Source organism: Argiope bruennichi, chromosome 11 (assembly GCF_947563725.1).
Source record: "Argiope bruennichi chromosome 11, qqArgBrue1.1, whole genome shotgun sequence".
Lineage (NCBI taxonomy): Eukaryota > Metazoa > Arthropoda > Arachnida > Araneae > Araneidae > Argiope > Argiope bruennichi.
In genome coordinates, this window is record NC_079161.1 from 50953732 (window position 1) to 50969286 (window position 15555).

The 15555-nt window shown below is 26.9% G+C and overlaps 1 protein-coding gene across 3 annotated transcripts in view; it reads right to left on the reverse strand.

Annotated features, from left to right (window-relative positions):
* The window catches only part of LOC129957034 (cell adhesion molecule Dscam2-like), a 329511-nt gene that overhangs the window by 30739 nt on the left and 283217 nt on the right, over positions 1-15555 (reverse strand). For all 3 annotated transcript variants that reach the window (XM_056069149.1, XM_056069150.1, XM_056069148.1), the window contains exons 12-13: positions 3493-3666; positions 692-839 (exon numbers count right to left, since the gene is read on the reverse strand). In XM_056069149.1, coding sequence (XP_055925124.1) covers positions 692-839; positions 3493-3666 — 322 coding nt within the window. The remainder of the gene's footprint in view (positions 1-691; positions 840-3492; positions 3667-15555) is intronic.

Genomic DNA, 15555 nt, shown 5'->3' on the forward strand with positions numbered 1-15555 from the left:
TTCTTATTTTCCAATTTGCAACGGAAATGACGATTAACTGAACTGAATGAACGATTGACTGAATCCCCATGAAGATATGCACGACTCAAACTATGAATTGCGATCTGATTTGGGATAAAAACATTCTCATAATTATGTTTTATTTTAGAATTTTATAAAAGTCTGCTCGGGGAAAATTAATAAAGCAATTTAACTCACCTTGAAAGTTTTCTGTAAAACATGCTATATATATATATATATATATATATATATATTTTAAATGGATTTTACTTATCCTTTATTAATATTCCTTTTTTTTTTACCATTTTGTCAATGAAAATGTGATTTCTAAAGTCTTTTTTGTTTAATAAATGGTTTGGGAGATAAATACTCAAGAATTATGATGTAAACATTATCACTATTATTTTATTTGCAGTTCATTTTAAAAAAGAAATTTTGAGCCACTTTTAATTATATCAAATAAAATTTAGCTTATTTGCTAAAAGCTTTTTAAGATGTTCAGTTATTCAGATATTAAACTTATTAAAATGTTCAGTTATTCAGATGTTGAAGCTTATTAAGATGTTCAGATGTTAAAGCTTATTAAGATGTTCAGATGTTAAAGCTTATTAAGATGTTCAGATGTTTAAGCTTATTAAGATGTTAAGTTATTCAGATGTTAAAGCTTATTAAGATGTTCAGTTATCCTTACCTTTGATTGGTCTTAGCTTCCAGTATCGATTTGTTCTTCATCCACTTTATAACAATTGGAGGATCGCCTACAGTACTGCATGCTATACTGATGTTGGTCCCTTCAGTTACTGTTTTGCTTTGATAGGGGTCCTTGAATCGTGGGGGCACTGATGAAACAAATCAAATTATTATTATTTGGTTTGCATACAAATAAAGTGCTTAGAGGAAATCAGATATTATGCATCCAAACTTTAATTTATTTCCCCTATTCTTCTTTGGATATTTAGTATATTTTTAGGATTTTTTTATTGATTAACTGTTAAGCATAACTTTCTCTGATAATCTCAGAAAATATTACTATGCAAATAAGATTTGCAAACTATATAAGAATTTAAGCAATGTTATTTGATGATACCAATTTACCAGGGCAATTTTAACTTCTTTCTAAATTTTGACAAATATTTTGAAAAGCTGTATTTGTATAATTTTTAAAAATAGTTTTCCTTGTTATAATAATATTTAAACCGTCTTTATCGTTTAATAGAATATTTAATCACTTGATATGCTTCTATTATTGAAAGTTAAAGAAGATCGTTACCTGATAAATTTACATGAAAAGTTAAAAAAAAAAAATGAACTTACAGCAACATAAAATACAACATGTAATTTGATGATAAGTTAACTGAGCAATTAAATGGCGCTATGGTGCCATTTATTTAATTCTATTAGGAATATACATGTACAGAATAAATGAAATATATGTAGTAACATGGTATTATTATTTATTACAATTTGATGCATAAATACTTGTTTAGATAATCATTATTATCAAGTTATATATAGGAGATTTAATTGAAATTAAAAACAAACAATATTATTTTGAACCAATTGGCAAAATCTTAATAATTAAAAATAAAGGAAAATATATTAAATTATTTGGACAGTTTCAAAGCAAAAAAAGTTACTTTATTCCGTAAATTTTCCCAAATAACCAGAACCAGCATGAAGCCGGAAGTAATTTTATATGTTAGCAAATATAAATAGTACTAGGATATAAATTTATTATACCAAACGGGTAACACTAATATGATTGAAACGTTATTTTATTCTACTCTCTGAAAATGGTGAAAGTATTAATAAATTATACTGCATAATAAACAACTGGTACATTCGGAATGAATTAGAAAGTGTCTTCAGAAATTTTCGCAGTCATTTACTCACTATTCTTGCCGTCCAACATGTTAAAACCCCAAGAGATATTATCTGCAGTCATACTAAATATATTTAATGCAAATTATGAGGTAAATGACAGTTGCTTCATTAGTATTGACAGTCCATCTATAACGGATGATATATTTACATCCAACTGAAGTGTAGATGACTTTATGACAATTAACCATGGCAAACACCGAAATCTTGTCAAAATGATTTATTCCCATTTTCATAAACAGTATTCAGCAACAAGGGTAAACTCATTAACTATTTTAATGGAATTATGTCAAAAGAATGACAAATTTAGATTGGTTTTACTTGATGGCATGTACAATGCTGCTTGGTTGTAGAATTCATAAAGGTTTACAAATAAATGAAATGTTTCGAATATTTGTTCGCTATTTAATTGGTTGAAATTAATTTAATTTATTTTGTGTAGATGCTTGAAGAATACATTATTCAAGACATTCTACAATAAAATCCTAAAAATTCTTTCATATTTCACCTGTAGCTTCTCCTTTAAATTTTCCTTTTTGTTCATAGATATGCAATTGCCTTAAAATTTCATTATAATAAATATACTTTGTTGTTTTTATAAAATTAATATATTTCAATCCTATTACTATGAATTTTTTCTCCTCAGGACTATGCATAAGTGAGAATGAAACACAGAGTTTATAAATTAATTCTGATAAAGGTGATCTGATGTGGTCTAAACAAACTCCTTTGCAGTTTACTGGGGCAAATTATTAGGATTTGGGCTTTGATAAGATTAAAATATATAAATTTAATGGAATAATATTTAAAGTCAATTGCAAGTTATCAAGCGTCAAAAAAAATTATATACCACGAAATAAAAACTAAAGTTAAAGTTTTACTTCAGAGTTTAATGCTAAAGAAAGAAATTTTCACACTTGATAATAAACCCTAATATTTGTTTTAAATTATATCCTAATATTATAAGAATATTATTTAATTATATAACTTAATACTAATATTTATTTTTAAAATATTGTTCAATGATTTACTGTAATAATGCAACTAGTTTAAATTTCATTATAGTGAAACAATTCTACAGAAATTAAATTGAAAAAATTACTATTAAAATCATAAATTTCTAGATTATTGCAAAAAAAACCCCACCTATTTTGAGATAATATATTAGGAAACTTGTTGAAAGCAGAAAAAACTTGCTTAATTTTTACTGTAATTATATTTTAATTAAGGTTTGTACTTTTAGAAGTCACAATGACCTTCTTCCTGTTTTGAAGGGCAAGTCTGAAAGATTTCATAAAGAAAACTGCAGGTGTGGATAAAATGCATTCAAACAAGCATTCATCTTTATATATAGATATTTAACGACTACATACTTTATTCTAGTTAATAAGTATTTTTTATTTGTAGATATGGGATTCCTTATTATTCAGTATTTCTTTAGTATATTGATGTGTAAAATTTTGCAATCGACAGAAAGCCGAACATTTTCAACGCATTTTTTATTAAAATTATATTTATTATTAGTATTTTTATAAAAAAAATAACTTCCATTTAATTTTGTTCACAATTTTAACAGTATAATATTATTTATTATTAATTAAAATAAATTACCTAAAACTTTCAGGCCAATAATTTTGCTCAGGCCTGATCCAATGCCATTGCTTGCTTGACACAAATAAGAGCCAGAATCATTTTCTTCCACGTCAGATAGAACCAGCGTCCCATTGTTGTAACGATGAGCGCGTGGGCCGGAATGAACGTAGGTAAAATCACCAGCTGTGCTCTCTGCAAATAGAAAAAAAGAATATCAAAAATAATAATAATGAGTTGATTGAAAATTAAAATTTGAAGATGTAGAGGAAAAAAGCGAAAAACCCAACTCCATTACCATGGTACGATAGTTAATTAGTATTGTTATTACGAATTTGCAATATTAATTACTGTTATGTTGCTGAAGTCGCTGAAAAGAGAATTTAACAAATATTCTAATGGATGGCAGATTAATGATACCGATCATAACAACAAATTTAGTTATTTGGTGACAAAAATGAAGGTTCTGTAAAATACAAGAAATATGGCGATGTATCTACGGGGGTCCGAGATCAGAAAGTCCTTCTAGATAATTCCATACCTATAACAGGCAAAACATTCACAAGTGAGAAATAGACCCCCCCCCTCGGAGTTTGATCTCCAGAAAGCTAACTAACACTATGCTTGAAAAACTATCTAATAAAATTTAAGTAACATTATCTTACCAATATATAAAATTTTAATGTTTGAATAAAAGCAAGTGTATAATAAAAATTATGATTTTTTTCAAAAAATTCGTAATCTTTTTTTTCAAATCTAAAATAAATTATATCTCCCAAAAGGAGAATAGAGTGAAGCATCCTTAAATACGATGTTAATTTGTCAGTATTAAATCATTAACAATAGCATCATATTATAAAAGTAGTACTAGTTTCCGTACTTTTGGCTGTATAATTCTTAAATAACTAATGAATTTTTTCATATCTAAAAAAATTATATCCCAAAAGAATAATAGAGTGTAGCATCATTAATAACTATATTAATCTATCAGTATTAAATCATTTACAACAAAATCATGTTATAAAAATAGATATTATATTTTGTGTACTTTTAGCTATATAATATTAAAAATATTCCAACAAAATATTGCAATCGCGATAAAAACATATAAAATTGCGACACGTTAACCGTTAATTTCATTGCAATAACGTGTAAATTTCTTTGTAATAAGGTTAATAATGTAGGTTTATTCTTTTTTTAATAACTTTAAGGGATTTAAATTTTTAAAAAACTTTAAGGAAAACAAACAAAAAAAAATAATACAGAAAAATGTATTGTTAATTACAGCGAGAAAATTTTTTATTCCCAAATATATTATAAAATAAAATATTTCCAGAGGAAAAAATATTTCTTATAAATTTAAATTTATTATGAATTGCTAACTCCAGCATTCCATGTATGAGGAATTCAGGTTGAATATTGTATAATTATGAAGTAAGTAATTTCTCTGCAATTCTGCGATTAAGACACAAGTTTTAAAAAATTATTCGCTTTAGAAGGTAGTATGTAAGATTATTTAGGAAAACAAATCTAATTAACATCTACTGAAAATCGTTTTCAGTTTTGTAATCCATGGAAGTTCTCTTGTAAACTGATAATTACTTTTCTGCGTTTCTTTGGACGAAAAGAAATGATTAAATTTTAATTAAAAATCAGTCTCTCTACTTCTATAATCATGCTTCATTTACAAACCAAATCACGTAATTTTTTTTTCCATAGAAGCGATGTAGGAGTATTAATGAATTTAATACAGTTCGTCACAGTTACAATTATTTTGAAGCGCGGAACATAGAAATAGTTGTGAAAATAAATGAAGAAAATGAGCATAACAATGTAAAAACTAGGTGAGGTTTATACATAAAAATAAATAATTAAATTGTGTAAAGAAATTTTCTTTATTTTACCTCAATTAGGCATTTGGAACGAAATAAAGAAATTTGTATATTCGTAGAGATGGAAAAAGCCATTAATTTTTAAGCTTTTTATTTTTAATATATTTTTTTATTAAAAGAGAAAAAGAACACTTGTTTTTTTTCTTTTCTTGAACTTTTCTGTTTGAATTGACTAATGTAATTTCATTCAGAGGAAGTATTACATACCGAATGTAATCTGTTTTTCTGTTAAACCATCTTCTTTCTTTCTTTCTTTTTTTTAAAGAAAAAGATCAAGATTTATTATTTTTTTCTCTATTCCGGAGTGCTTATCTCATTGAAAATTTTATTACTATTGACTAACTTCCTAGAAGACTTAATCATGTTATTAAAAAATAAGTTGTTTGTTTCTCAAACAGACGTAAAATATTATAAATATTTATTATCTTCAAAAGCAAGTTTAATTAGAATTTTTGTTTATCTAAAGTTAATAAATTTTAATGATCCGCAGATACGAAGAATAATTGAACATTGTGACAAATGTAAAAATTTAATTTGTTTAGAATACATTCTGCATTCAAAATTGTATGTTCCTCCATTCAAATTTAAATTACTTTAAACAAAATAACGCCCATGTAATAAAGTAGATACAATGATTAAATTCTTATTCAATTCAGAAAAGAGTTTTAATAATACATTGTAATTTATAAGCATGTATAAAATTAGATATTATTTTTTAAAAAATATATTATTATATTGAGATGATAGTAATTTATTTATTTTTCTAAAAATAAACAGAAAATACTTGATTATGTTTTAACCCAAGCAATACGTTTTATCAAAATCTTATTCGAGATATTTGCATATTAAATGAAATAGAATTCAAACAAGCTTTATTATCTGGCTTCACGCAGAATTCAGATTCATACTCATTTATTATTGAATAATCATTTTTATTTAAGGCTTTCACAAAAACCTTTTCCCCTGCGTTCTTAAATACATTTAGAAATAATTACATTGACAGTTAAAATAGGACATTTCAATTTGAGATGCGTCTTAGAATGAGCAAATACAGTGCGTAAAATATGCGGAAGAAATGCAATGCAATATGAAAATTACCCGAAGGTAATTGATAATGTTTAGCGATGATCTATGATTTTTAAAATGCATTTATTGTTTAGAGAATTCTTAGGAAGAGGAACAAATCTATTATTTAAATACTTAAAACTCTACGGTATATCTGAAAAATTCAGTATTTATCGCTCTTCTACATGATTGTAATTTTCTTAATCATATTTGCCTTTTAATATGACTTCATAACATCTTTATTATATCAAAAATGAATTTTTTCCGGGCGCAAGCCTTTATCATTTATAATTGATGTGTTATTTAATATGAAAATATAAAAAGAAAATCATCTACTTCATAAAATTGTCTTTTTTTATCATGTGAGAAGATGGCGTTGTTTTGGTTAGAGATTTTTGAAATCTCAAAATACACGGCCAGAAAATCAATGATTTATTGCTTTTGAGGCATCAATTTTTCACTTTTAGGGCTATTAGAAAATGATAAAGAAAGTTGTCCTATTTGGCGACTTATCTCTAAAAAAGTTACAACTTGGCGCGAATGTCCGCCATGTACCCAGTTCTACTTCTGGCTAATAAAGGGCTGAGTCGTAAGAAGTTAACGCCAGAAAAAGCATAGAGAAAAAAAATGACAATGAGAAAAGCGAGGATATATATATATATATATATATATATATATTGGCCTCGAGAAAAAATATTTAAAATTCGATTGATTTTATGATGGTCAAAAACCAACACTTTTCTATATGTTGGTTATTACGAAATATGAATCATGTGAAAACATGATATTTCTCTCTCGGACTAATACCACCTGATTTAAAAAAAATAATGTTCTGAAATGATAATTTGAAATTTGAGTATCAGATTTCAATTATTTTTATTATGATAATTGTGTTAAGAAGACACATCAAAAATTCTCTTTTAATAAATATGTATAAATTTAATAGATCTAATAAAATACTTATTTTCCTTTTCCTTTATTTGTGCCTTTAAAATTCGATTTGTGAGTTTTTCCCATTATTGAATATATTTAGTAAATGCGTACAAAATTAAGAAAAAAAAAATCATTTCAAAGCCAACAGCTGTTGTTTTTTACTGATTTAAGTTAAAGTATCAAAAGTAAATCCTTTAAATTCTGTTATGATCATTGATTCCTTATTGCTCTGTTAGGACGCAAAGTGTCCGCTTTCCAAAGAGAAAAGCGAGCAAATTTATATGTGATATGAATCTGCAATAATACCTTTCTATATTGTAAGGAATAGGAATTAACATATATTCTTAATAGCTGCTGAATGAATGCCAAATTAATGATCAGTAAAAGAATTTTCAGGAAAATTGAAGGTTCTGGAAAACGCAGGAATTTTGGTGATATTCATTTTAGAACTCGAGATCAACAAAATGTTCTAGAAAATTCTATGTCCTAGCAGAAAGCCTATATAAACGGGAGAGAGTTAAAGCGAGCCAATTCACTGAATTATCTCTGAGTGTTGATTGCAAAGCGAGTCTCCCTTGCTGCATTAACAGCGCATTTGCTATTTGAGAACATGTTGTTGATTTCCATAAATGCTGTTCTTCGCGGATGCCTCTACTGTGTTTTTGATACTTTTGTTTCTCATTTTTCTGAAATAAGGCTTGTTTTCCATTATTTAGCTTCTTGAATTTTTCAAGATACGTCTATTAGACAATTTCTGCAACAATAACAAATCTGGCAGGATTAATTAGCAATCCTTAGCAGGACGAGCGTTAACGAACAGGGAAATAGAGCCATATAGATAGCCATAGATCTTAGAAGAAAGAAACACAAGGAAACGAAGATGGATTATTCGTCTCAGAAATTCTTTTCTGCAACAGCAGCGTTGCCACTCCCATAAGATTTTCTAGAAGAGTGATTGTGATTGCATTATATTTTTCTATAATGGTAATGGGAAACCGAATTTTCCATTCGCTTTTCCAATACTTTCTTAAAGAAATCATGTGACTTTTGGGGCATTTAATATATTTATTTTCAGAAACTACGAGCCATTCTTCACAAATATCGAGTCAATCAACAATATAAATGAAATATCAAATGATCTTGGGTATTAAACGCAGGCATTGAACGAGCTTTACGCTTAATGCATATCAGTTGCGAACATAGCCAATAGTTTAACAGGAAATCTTGGGTGATTTAATCACTGCATATGGTAAATGTACAAATGCCTAATTTAACAAATATCGTTTCAATTAATAATATACGTACATGAAATATTCTTAAATAAACAATTAATTAAAATATACTCTACATAAAAATGAGGATTATGGTATCTAAAATTTTTAAAAAGTCGATATAATATTCAAATATAGTTTCTAAATTTTTAATATTGTTTACTTTCAGTAATTTCATTGAAATAATATATTTGAAACTATCCTAAAAATATGCACATTGAATAACTGATTTAAAAAAAAAAACCATGAAATTTTTGCAAAAGTCTTATGTGGAAAACATGTCGAGTAGTTCTCGATGAAGTCAGTTTAAAAATATAAAAAGCTAAACATTTAATTATGCTAGGTATCAAATGAGAAACTTCAAAATATTTTTAACTGTATAACTCTAATTGTTAATTTATTAACATAAACATACTCCATTACCTATTTAATGCGAAGAAAATTTGAATAAAAGTAATTTCCATTTTTGCCAATACTCGTAACGTTTTGCATCTATTTGCTAGTTTGCTAGTTCGTTAGTTAATTAAAATGAATAAATGAAAATAAAATTAATAATTGAAATCTGCTATGGCAAATTTCTAGTTATCATATGATGACATGGTTTTTTTAAAGTCATATAGTATCAATCCGACAGAAAAGCATCATGCTCACACATGATTTATATTTCACAAACGTCTGCATTTAGAAAATCCATGGTTTTTGACCATTTCAAAATCAATTGAGTTCAAAAATTTTTTTCTCAAGTCCAGAATTTTTTGCAAAAAAAAAAAAAAAAACAATGTAAGTTTTAAACAATCACGGGACTACCAGATTACGCATGTGTCAATATCTTGGAAACGATTTTTTTCCCTATTTCAAAATCAAGCTCCAAAACATTTTTTACCAACGAAAAAAATACCTAGTTTCATGCAAATTTATAAAAAAAAAATTATTTCATGCATATTTGCTATTTTATTTTTATCTTATGGAAATAATATTTTATATTTTTAAATACATATTGCAAGTAATTATTCCATTTTATTTTTAAAAATACATTTTTTTAATTTCTGGAATTCTGCAGCTAATACTGAACATAAATTTCAAATTGCTTTATTGAAAATTTAATCATTCCTCCAATATTCAATTCCACATATGAGCCTCAATTAAAGTAAAATGTTTCAAGAATGTGATCTTTCAATTATGAAAATAATTTATTTTTTTAATCATAAGAATGGATAGCCATATGTAAGCATAAAAATGAGGATTACAGGTTTCATTCTAATGGTGATGACATTTATAACATGAATGATACAATTACCATATGAATGGGTGATACTATTAACTGTTAAATTTATGCTTAAAAGTATATTTTCTTTTGAGATTAAGAATTTCCAAGTGTGCTTCATTCGAATTCCAAATTAATTCAAAATGAATTAGTTTTGTATCAAAAACATAAATTTTGAAAAAAATTTCTAACTAGTGAAAGAAAAATAGTCTTTGGATTATCGAGAGAAGGGGGCTTTAATTTCATCTTCAATATGTTATTTTCTCGAAACATTTTAATGCGTGTTAAAGAAAAGTATCATATAATAAGCTGAATTGGAAACTAGCTTCTTGTAATTTTCAAATAGATTTCAATCTTAGATGTAATTTCAAACTAAGTGAAAAATATTAAATATCTGTAATATATTACAAAGAAAATTTTTCAATCCTTATTTATATAAAATATTCAAATAAGGCATCGTCCTTAGGATTTGAGCAACAATTCTTTAAATTAAAAAATGGCTTAATAAACAACTTTTAAATGAAGATATCTGAAGAGATTTAAAGGATTATGATTTCATACAATGAAATGTATCCTTTATTGAAATTCAGTATTTTAATATAAACAACTGCTAAATTTATTTGATGAATGTATATACGTATGAATTAAAATGTCACAAAAATTCTTATAATATTCTTTCTCTGGGAAAATGGGAATTCCTTTTATATTTCGGTAATAAATATTTAGGCACTAGAAACAAAGTTTTATTATTTTTGATCTATTTTTTCTGATCAAAAACTCGGAAAACAAAACATGATGATTTTTTTAAACGCCATTTGGGTATTAAAGTACTTGAAGGGATGCATTTTCTTTTCACTAGGGGGGGAATTTTTTTTTTTTTTTTTTTTTACTCCTAAAAGAAATATGATTCATATTCTAGAAGTAAAAAAAATCCCGAAACAAAACAACATGCATTTGTGTAATAAGTTAGACGTCAATTTATTTAATCTAATAAATATCTCAATTTTTATGCGCAGAAAAAGATAAAAACAAAAGCAAAAAAATATATATATTTCATATATATTTACAATCCTCTCTTTGAAAAATGTTTATTTTATTTATTTCAAAAAAATATATTTATCTGGAAACTTTTTTTTTTTCATTTTCTTTCTCTCTTATCTGTTCAAATTTGCGCCAATTCAGAATGCTTAAAACATCCGATTCTGCTTTTTTCAACACTCTGTTTTTTTCTGTGTGTTTTTTTCTAAACTGTCCCTTTTCAGAATTAAATTATTCTCTTCTGATTAGTCATTCGTTAGAGGCTAAACTGCATAAAAAAAAGTCTTTAGCGTAACAAAAACAGATGTAAACGCTGAATTCGTAACTTTTAATGATGAGTAAAAGTTTCCGAGATAAGCTTAATTGCGAATTTTAGAATCAAGCAATTAAAACGTTTCCTTTCTATCCTTTTTACTTTTTTTTAAAAAAATTCACTTAGCCGTGTTCATTAAGCTAACAATGTCATATTTACAAAAGTGAAATAATATATGTAATAAAATAAATGTTTGAGACAGGAAAAACCATCGAGACAGCATGTTTTCCAACTCAAATTATTTCTTCTGTCGTGAAATTTGGAAGGCTGTGGTGGAATGAGGATCATTATGATCCATGCAGTGAAAGCAAGATGGCGCATGTTTTCGGGAACATTTCTTTAATGATTACATTTCATACAAAACAAACCCAAACACGAAAGACAAAACATTAACGCGCTCATACCTTTAACAGAACAGCATCTAATCATTATAATAACAATCGCAATGCACTGTGGGATGCGTACCTAATCAGGCGTCGCCATCTATTATCCAAAAGAGAAAATAGAGTAACGCAATTGCTACAAAGTTCATTATTTATATAAAATTTTTATGTCTTTAAAAAAATTTAATACGTTTCTTTAAAAAAATGTTAGACATTTAAACCAGTGGGATTGATTTTCATAAAACTATTCGCATATTTTCCAGTAAAAGTCATATCTCCTTTCATCCTCATAAAATTGTGGACCTTGGGTACGGCTGTAAATTTTTACATGGCTTTTGGCGAACAATTGTTGAAAAATGTAGATTATTGGCTGAATCTAGAATTTTTAGTGAATCTATCGTGCATTTTGGACACCCTTTGGTCGACCGATTGAAACAAAAATTTGGCACACAACTGCCGTTGTAATCACATGAGAACACACCGAATTACATTGATTTAAGTCATTACACTTTGAGTTATTGATGCAATCGAAAGTACATATTGGCAGATTGACTTCAAAACTGGATAAATATCTATATTCTTTGTGCTAAACCTGTATGGAAAGTTCTTTGGGTTTTGTTTTATCGAGTTCACTTGTACTCAAGGAATCAGATAGACAAAATAATTGTGAATGGATTTGGTTCAAAATTTGATAAAAATTCTACGAATTAATTGTAAGTCCTTATTATCGTGTGACACATGATGTTGTTTTAGTTTAGGGTTTTTGAAGAGTCCAAATGTACTTGCAGAAAATAGGCGATTTATCGCTTTTGGAGCATCGATTTTTCGCATTTAGAAAATGATGAAGAAAGTTGTTACATTTGGCGACTTATCGCCAACAAAAAATTACAACTTGAGGCGAATGTCCGCCGTTCTTAGAAATGTCCTTAAGATAAATATTTAACTTGGGACTTAAGTTGGTTCTTGCAAATTTTAAGACATTTATCAACATTTTATGTATTTAAAAAATATATAATGCATCATCAAATTCCAAGACAAAAAAAAATCAACTAACGAGTATTGTCTCCGCAAAACTTTATCGTATATTTTCTAATACAAGTATTATCCTGGTCACTCGACACAAATTTTGAAACTTTTGTAAGGTCTCAATACTTTGCATGATAATGGCGAATAATAATACAAAATATTGATTTTCGGAGTGAATCCAGCATTTTTATTTGACCTATCCTGTCATTTTTGTCGATTAGTCGCTGAAATACAGTATTAATACTCAAAATTTAAATTTGTATTTTAGGAACTTCTTTTTCTAACAAAATGAAGCCAAATTCTGGCTCAGATTTACAATTATAGCCCCGAAATCACATACCGAATTTTATATATTTAAGTCATTGCATTTTTAAGTTATCGTTAAGCTGACCGCCAAAATGTCAATTCCTTGACAAATTTGGTTCCAAATTTAATACATTTGTATATTTTAGATACTAAATCTTTGCACCAAATTTTATCTATTTAACTCATTTTGTTTTATAATAATCAATTTTTGCCGAGACAATCGGGCGGACAGATTTCCTTATGAATAAATTTCGTTTAAAATAAGATAGAAACATACAAATTTGGCATAGAAATCATACACCAAATTTCATCCGTTCAGCTCGAAGCGTTTTTGAATTATCTTTGTCACTGACAGACACACATATCGACATGCGTAATGCCAAAAATGTGTTTTGAACTAGAGGAGTTCTAAAACGTGGAGTTTAATAAAAATTTTGAGCTTGAATTTTTTAATGATTACTATATTTTCCCTGTATCTTGTACATAAGGATGTAGAGATATGTAATTATTTTTAAAATATTTGTTTCCGAAAATAAATTTTAAGAATTAATTCTTTAACTCAGAAATTTGAAGTTATTGCATAAAATCAGATTTAGATTCTTTCCGAAATTTTCGAATAATTGTATTTGTCTGATATAAAATGGCGAAGCAGTCGATCATTCACCTTAAAGTATCCTTGTAGGCAGCGGAAATTAAGAATAACTTTATATCTCTGAATTGCTTAACAAATGAACTTATCGACTTAATAGTGGATGACTGCCACAGAGAAATTTCTCCATTAAAAAATCTTCATAAAATTGAAAAAAAGAGAGGATAAAATATTTATTATCAAAAGAAATGCTTTTTTTAAATTGGTGAGATTTTCAAAATAATATCTCAGTTCCTGCAAACTATCCTAATAAATGAGAATGCTAATTTTCATTTTTCATTTAATACACATAATCGTTCCCCCCCTATTTTTTTCCTTTTTCCGGCATTTTATTACACACATATTTTTATTTCTTATATTGAATTAAAGATATCGTTTTCTTTCTTCTTTTAATTGCTTTACAGACCGCGATTTTTTTCCTTTACGTTTTTGTAGGTATTTAAACCTCTTGTTCTTATTTCCGGTTAAATGTGGTTTATAAATTTGAATATCTGTACATTTTTTATTTTTTTATTTTAGCAATCTATAAATTTTATTAAAAAATTGCTTATTATCTTGTTTAATATTATGTATGTTTCATTTATTCAATATTGCTTTACTATAAGTCAGGGCTGGGCATTAAAACGACCACGATCAACCGGTGGAACACTAAGACATTTTGAGGTGACAGCTTTTACTAAGACCTAAGATGCCAATACTAAAAGAAACATCTATGGAAATTGTGTTAAGGAAAACAAAGTTTTTCTCCTTTAAAACGACATAATTTCAAAAGCACATTGTTCAGAATCTAAGAATAAATTTTGGAATCTAATGGACGTATCCTAATTTTAATATAATTTAACATCGTTCTTTGGTTTTACCATCTGTGTGAATCTACATTTTCAATGATGTATATAATTAAGATAATATATCGTTCGGGTGTCTCAGACGACCATTTAAGATCTAGTTCAAGATTAGCAGTTAGTAATCATATAATGAGATATTGGCCGAAGTCTCCGACTAAGTATAATTACGAGAACTAACATTAGATGAAATTCATGTTTTTTTTCATTTTTCTGTTTCAAAATATTGTGTTATTTAATTTCCTTCCATTTGTGGTGGCTGCAATATGTTTATTCAGAACGTTTCCTTTTCTAATTGAGGCCAAGCTTTCACAGTGGTTTATATAAGTTGTGCCTGATTAGGAAATTAAAAAAAAAAAAAAAAAAAACTTAAATACCATTGTTATTCGCATCGTCGGATCATAATGCTGCATGCTTGAATACAGCTTTAGGAAATAAAATTCTTAATTATGGTCGACTTTGAAAGAAAAGAAATTAGAATTTTTGTGAGAGACATATTTCATTATTGACAAGAATTATTTTTTCAGAGGAATATCAAAATTCTGAAAAAAAAATACTGGAAATATATACAACCTTGGATCAAAATAAACCGTTGTACATTTAATGTATATTAATTGTAACATTGCAATTAGGTTTTATTTACAGAAAAAAAATCCAATTATAATAGGGAAATGCAAATAAAAATAAACTCAGGGGCAGCAAATAAGCAGAAACAAAAATCCCGAATCATTAACCATCAAATGAAGAAGACATCATGGTATTGATACTTCAATGGAAATCTGGAGTGAAATTGGCTCCAACTGCATAAAAACATTTTATTATGAAAATAGTTACCAAAGTTGAAAGATATCCTACTAAAAAAAGCTATTTACTTCATTCAAATACAAAACAAGTATCGTTTAAATTAAAATTTTCATAAAATTAAAAATTTGAATTTTCTTAGCAATTAGTCTTTCATGTCTAGGCTGCAGCTTCTTTTAAAAAAATTATTTTCCAATTAAATTGTCTTTATTTTACAAATCTGAGCTATATTATAATTAATCACATCTCATAAATTAGATTTATATAAAAAAGGAGAAAAAATTATAATTAAGCTGTCTTT